The 6328-nt window shown below is 24.6% G+C and overlaps 1 protein-coding gene across 1 annotated transcript; it reads right to left on the bottom strand.

The window, feature by feature from the left end:
• Positions 1-2204: 2204 nt before the first annotated feature.
• Positions 2205-5161, bottom strand: LOC145829650 (heme-binding protein 2-like). Its single transcript, XM_082937502.1, has 4 exons — positions 4862-5161; positions 4466-4586; positions 4220-4379; positions 2205-3185 (listed from the first exon to the last, which is right to left on the bottom strand). The coding sequence occupies exons 1-4, from the start codon at positions 5159-5161 to the stop codon at positions 2996-2998; spliced, it is 771 nt and encodes a 256-aa protein (XP_082793628.1). The 3' UTR covers positions 2205-2995.
• Between the last annotated feature and the right edge of the window lie 1167 nt (positions 5162-6328).

Below are 6328 nucleotides of genomic sequence, written 5' to 3'. Positions count from 1 at the left end.
GTTTTAAATTGAATTATTTTTTAATTGATTTCATACATAAATGTGGGTCTGTAACTTAAAAGGTTTTTAAAAGCTAACGTTGTTGTTTCTACATTTTAGAATAAAATATACATTAAGTAAATAGTTGTAACCAGCAGTTATGATAACTCAACCATATTAACTTTATAAACTTAATGATAGTTCCTAGGAGTAGCAACCAGACTAAAATAATAAATAGGCATTAGGTGCAATACCTTATATTATTTTAGAAGATGTTTTTTTAAATAAATAAATAAAAAAAAGTATAAAAAAATACCAAATGTTTTAAATCTAGATGATATATTAATTAATTTTAAAAAGTAACATTAAAAAATGCTTAAGAATGTCTTTTGAAGTTATTTTATTAAAAAATCTCTAAAACTGATTTTTCCATTTGAATTTTATTGTTATAAATTGATAATGATGAAGCCATAATTGTACGCGTAATGCTTAAGTTTATCTAAATAAACAAATGCTATTATAGTTTTCTGTACTTGAAGCAAAGTTTGTGGTATATGTATTGTTTTACAAGTTGTATAAGTTCTTTTTTATTTTTATACTTCAAATTTAAATAAGTTTATTAAAGCTGCTGTTTTCAAACATACTCTTAACAAGTGTAATCGATATGATAATCATGTTATACTAAGCTAAGTTTAATTTTAAAGATAAAGTTTTATTATAACTTTAAATATTTGCTTTTTTTTCAGAACAAAAAGCGAACTTCAATGAGAGATAACGATTGGAAGCATTACTGAACTTTATTCTATATATTATTTAACGTTTTAAAAGTTTAAATAAATACTTTAAAATATTTTTTGTTTCTGAAAGTCCTAAATTATATAACAGTAAAATAAACTTTTAATATCACATCTAAATAAAAAAAAATGTCTAGTTTATTTTATGAAAATCAACTACAATGTATTTTAAAGTATGTTTTTATCAATAATTAAGTAAATAAAATCATCCTACATATTTTTACAAGTTATAACATAAACGAAACTTAAGTTTTACTAAAATTTTTTTTTTTTTTCTCACGTACCTTCTACTATTCTAATTTTATGTAAAAAATTTTTTTTTTTTTTTGAGATTTGAAGCTCTAGTATTTTAATTAAACTATTTTATAAAGTAGATCAATTTGTTTTGATTTGATTGTTTTTACAAAAGTTTTAGAACTCTACTTTCTAGTCGGTAAAAATGATTTTTTTGTAAGCAATCTGAATCACTAAACTTATTTTAATAGAAATATATTTATATTTGAAACTTCCAACTGTAAATACTCAATGACGTATAGTATAAATATGTTCTTTATAATTACTCGAAAATATAAATTTAAGCGTTTGTTAACAAAGATCCGAGCGAACCAAGTTCACTAGAATATATTACAATAAGAAACTAAACAGTACTCTTTCTTAATTACACTAACACATGTTTCGGTGTGTTAACGGGTTAACAAACTTGAACGGAAATCTGTAAATACTGTAAGGAAAGAATAGAAGCTAAAGTAGGTATATATATGTGTTAACTAATAATGAAAATAAATACTATAGACTATTGAAGATAAATTGTTCATAATAAATACAATACATAATGTTAAATCCGACTGTTGTAAAACTATATAATATTTGTAACTACTAAGTCTAAATTAGGTAAAGTAAAATACAAAATAAGACACATGTTATAATTTGTTATTTTATTTTATAATTTGTTATTTTATTTTGTATTTTGCTTTACTTTACTTTATCTAATTGAGACATAATAATTAAAAATGTATACAGTTTTATAACAGTCGAATTTAATAAATTTATTGTATCCATTATTAACCATTAATCTACAATAATCTATAGTATTTATTTAAAAAAAAACACATGTATATATACTTACTTAACCTTCTATTATTTTCTTACAGTATTTATTTTTTTACAGAGCTCCGTTGAAGTTTGTTAACCCGTTAACACAGAGAAATATGTGTTAGTGATATAAAAAAGAATACTGTTTAATTTGTTATCATTATGTTCTTTATAGTACTCTTTTTAATCAGTGTAACTCTGTAACTTCAACAGCTGTGAAATGATAGTAATTAATTTTATTTACATACGGTCAATCAAATATGCAGTTGGTTATAAAGAGAATCAGACTTAGTTTTAGAATATACTTTTAGTTAAAATTGGATAACTTTAAAAGGCTTGAATGTAAAAAGTTTTATATAAAACTAGTTGAGTAATCTAAAAAGGATAAATTAAAGTGAGTACACTAATAATAAATGTTTTTTTTAGTATCAAATCTTTAGAAACTTTCAGTTTTAGGATTTATCTTAAAAGATAACCTTAATTTTTAAAAAATATACTTGATTGAAGCAATATGTTTTGGAACAAAACAATATACTAATATATAATTTATATTACAAATAACTTCAAATCAAAGCGTACCAAAGTTCATATCAATCTGTTTTTCAACAGCATAAAGACGAAGTCTGCTACACAAATAAAAGCTTAACTGACAAGTTTTTTTCTTGCAAGCTAAACTAGAAACGTTTAACTTTTATAGATACGTCTTTAGATAGGTTTAGTTTATTTTCAAAAAAACACAACTTAAAATGTGGTTTTAAGCTGTTCACTTTTGTAAAACAATCGTTTGCCAACATAATATAAATCAATTTAGCTAAAAGTAGTTCAAACATTTACACAAGTCTAAATTTTTTACTATATACCTTTTGGTTGTATACAATTAATGTTTTACAAAAAGTCTAAAGGATATAAAAGTTTTGGACTGGAATAATTTAATACGATATGTTTTAAAACTAACGTTTATGATCTAAACTGGTAAAACAAATTAATAAAAATTTTGCATACACTTGTAATTCTACTAAAAATTTATAGTACAAATTAGTTTCGAACCTTAAACTATTCAAATCACACGAAGTAGAAAAAAAAAAACTTATGATGTTTGCTTTACAGTTTATTCGGTGAAAAAGTTATAGTTATTCGTTTGCTACGAACCAAACTTCGCTGTAAGCATTATCTGATTTTGTTGGGTCAGTGTAAGAAACTCTAATGTAAAAGTCTCTGTTGTACTCGTTGACATGATTGCCTTCTTCTTCTATAAACGTTTCAAGGTTATCTTTGATTTCATTGAAATGCTCTCTATCATATCCAGTAACTGGAGCCCCTCTAAATAAGTTTAAATAACATTTGTTTTAACACTTACAGATAGAAATTACAACTTGAATGGATTTTATAATTTAGCATTTATGTTTGCAATAATTTAGGTATATATCTAAATATATATATATATATATATATATAAATTGAAATGGCGATTTTAAAAATTCTGGTATATATGTTTCATAAAGCTTTAATTTTTCATAAAGCTTTAATCATCAGCCAGTTAAATTCAAAATGAAAAGCACTGTACTAAACAAAGATACAAAAGTTATACAAAAAAACAAAAAACAGTATGACGTAATATTGTACATTACAAATATTCAGTACAAAAATCGATCTACCATCTAACTAATCAAACAACTTAAATTAACGAAAACAACAGTTAATTGAGTATAAAATGCTTCAAAATTTGTTGTATTTTAAGAGAAGCTTTTTCATATGTCGACAAGACGATATAAATTCGCTCCTCTTATTTAAACAACCTTACTTTTTTAACGCATACATAACGGCTGTTGATTCTTTTAAGCACAGCCTACAAATAGGGTTGTTACCATCTGCTATTGGCTGTGCTCTTTTTATCACCTCCCAAGTTAATTTAAAATCAATGTTTTTGCGCTTAAGGCCGCAAACATACTTCGAAAGCTCAGTTTCATTTTCGTATAGACCACCTTTAAAGGATTTTTTATGGTTGGCATACCGAAATCTGAATTGAGTGGAGCATAAGCCGATGTAGAACTTCTTTTCAAGGTCAGAGTTAACTGTTGCCTTGTAAATAGTTAATAGTTAACAGTTAACTCTGACCTTCTAAAAGAAGTTCTACATGCAATGGTTTTTGATAGTTTCAAAATTACGTCATAATCTATTTATGCAAAAAATTTTTTACTTTCATTAGTGATTTTGTTTTGTGCTTTATTTTAAACTTGTTCTAAAGCTGATGAGTGAATAGTCACGAAACTCGAGTCCTTTGAGTTTTGCATCTTTAAATAAACTTTTATATATATATATATATATATATAAATAAGTTCAGAGGTTTTACTAACAGTTTAAAAATTTTCATAGTCGGCTTGGAAAGAATAAAAACATTTTCATTTTGCGGTGTTGGATAGTTTTCCTGGAATTTTTTCGGCAGGTAAAAGCACATGGTCAGTTTGTTTCCTTCAACTTTTTCAGTAACTGGTGCAGTCATTTTGATATCATTTTCTGCAAACAAAAAATTAGATAATTGAGATAAATTTTCAAAGCAATAAAAAGAAAACTACACTTGAAAGGTAATATTCAATAGTTACCTGAAATGTAGTTGAACAGTCTGTTAAACACTATTTTGTCGACTTCAGTTTCTTCTTCTACTTCCACAGATGTGCAGGCCCATTTAGCTCCAATTAAGTTTCCAACTTGGTAATTTTCGCTCTGGACGATTTTATATATAAGTAAAGGTAGTTGTAGTACTAATTATAATGAAAATAAAGGGTTATCGTTAAAATAGTTGTTATAAGTTTGTATTTAGTTTAACTAATAACTTATAACTATTCATTTGTAAGTTGTAAACATTTATAACTTGTTTATTTACAAATAGATATATACATTAAAATAGATTAAAAATACTTTTATTTGACGGAAAATTAAATTAATATTATTTTAGCTTCTTTTTATTTATACACAGCATACTTTTTATATAAACTTACTTCACCCTCAAGCTCAACAAATTCTGGCATGTCAATGACTTCTTTCTTGCCGTAACTTTTAGCTCTCATAAAATTTTTGAACATTCCTTCAAGTAGCCCTGCAAGCATGTCTTCATTCATTGATTTAATAAACTGTGCGATTGCCTTAAAGTTCCAGGAATTATCAGAATTTTTGAACAACATTACAAAGTCAAAGCTCATGTCCATGTCACCCCAACCAGTTTTGCCTTTTCCACCAAAGGGCTTAGATAAAGTTGTTGTTGCAAGCGATGCTAGTACTATTAGTGTGACGGCTTTCATTTTGCTTATGTTTGTAAAAAAATATTACTTGTCTGTTTTATACTAAAGTTTTCTTACATAACTATTATGTAATAATTTTTTTCTAGCACAATTTCGCATAAATATTGAAATAATATTGTGTTGCCTTCTGGGCATAAAAAACTAATAAATGTCATTTGAGAAGAAAATTATGCTATCTACGTCAATATTAATCTTTTAAATTGATTTTAAATTATAAGGCTTGCTTATTGTAAAATAAATACTGTTTGTACGCTTTTAAAAAATTGGTTTTCAAAGTCGAAAAAGATACAAATAGTTTTATTAAAAGCTATAGCAATAATAAAAAGTTAGCAAAACTATTTAGAAAGACTTTACATGTCAAAATTAAAAACTTTACAATTCAAATGTTTGTAATCTATTTTATCGTTTCTACATAAAGACTGAATTAAACTTTATTTTTATATAACAAGTAAATTTTTTTATTATTTTTTACACATTTGTGCAACTTAGGTTTGTTTAAGTATTATTTTTTTGTACACTTAGTTAATTGAAAATTTTTAAACTGCTTACTATTATTAAATCAAAATTGCCAAAACGTATCAAGCTAACGAAGAAAACTTTTTTTGATTGTTTCAAAGTTTTACAGAATGATGTCATTAAATTCTAGGTTAAGATTTCATTATTTTTTCACAATTATTAAAAATGTTACTAATTAGCATATTGCCTTATTGCATATAGTTAAATGTTCTATCTTGTAAAATTTTACATAGTTTTTGTGAAGCTTAATTTTGTATATAATGTAATGTATATAAAAAACGTATTTAATAAATAATATTAACATGAATAAAAGTTAATAAATTTTTTAAATTGTTGAAACACATTTTAAACTCTGTAATATATCCGATGCATCTTTTATAAGAAATATATATTATAATATATTATTGTATATAATTGAATAATATATTATTGTACAGAAAAAAGTTGTTGCTTTTTTTTTTAAATTCATCTATTATAATCTTATATATAAAAGTCCTGAACAAGGCTTTAAAAGGCATCAAAGTGGTGTGCGACTCGATAACCAAAAGGTTTTTTGTGCACAAGGTCCTATGAAAAAAAATTTTGAACACTTTTTTGTCGTTCAATAAATAATATATATAAAGCTTAAGTGTTATAAAAAAGTTAGTTATA

This window comes from Thalia democratica, chromosome 2 (assembly GCF_965202585.1).
Source record: "Thalia democratica chromosome 2, ktThaDemo2.hap1.1, whole genome shotgun sequence".
NCBI classification, from domain to species: Eukaryota; Metazoa; Chordata; class Thaliacea; order Salpida; family Salpidae; genus Thalia; species Thalia democratica.
Note: the sequence above shows the minus strand (reverse complement) of the source record. Positions and strands in the feature narration are given on the sequence as shown.

Bases quoted from the DNA above. Each gene is read 5' to 3' on its own strand.
- LOC145829650 (XM_082937502.1), bottom strand. From the start codon at position 5,161: ATGAAAGCCGTCACACTAATAGTACTAGCATCGCTTGCAACAACAACT. The intron at 4,587-4,861 runs GTAAGTTTATAT...AAAATCGTCCAG, and splicing joins TTGTTGAGCTTGAGGGTGAA to AGCGAAAATTACCAAGTTGG. The intron at 4,380-4,465 runs GTAACTATTGAA...TTTTGTTTGCAG, and splicing joins ACTGTTCAACTACATTTCAG to AAAATGATATCAAAATGACT.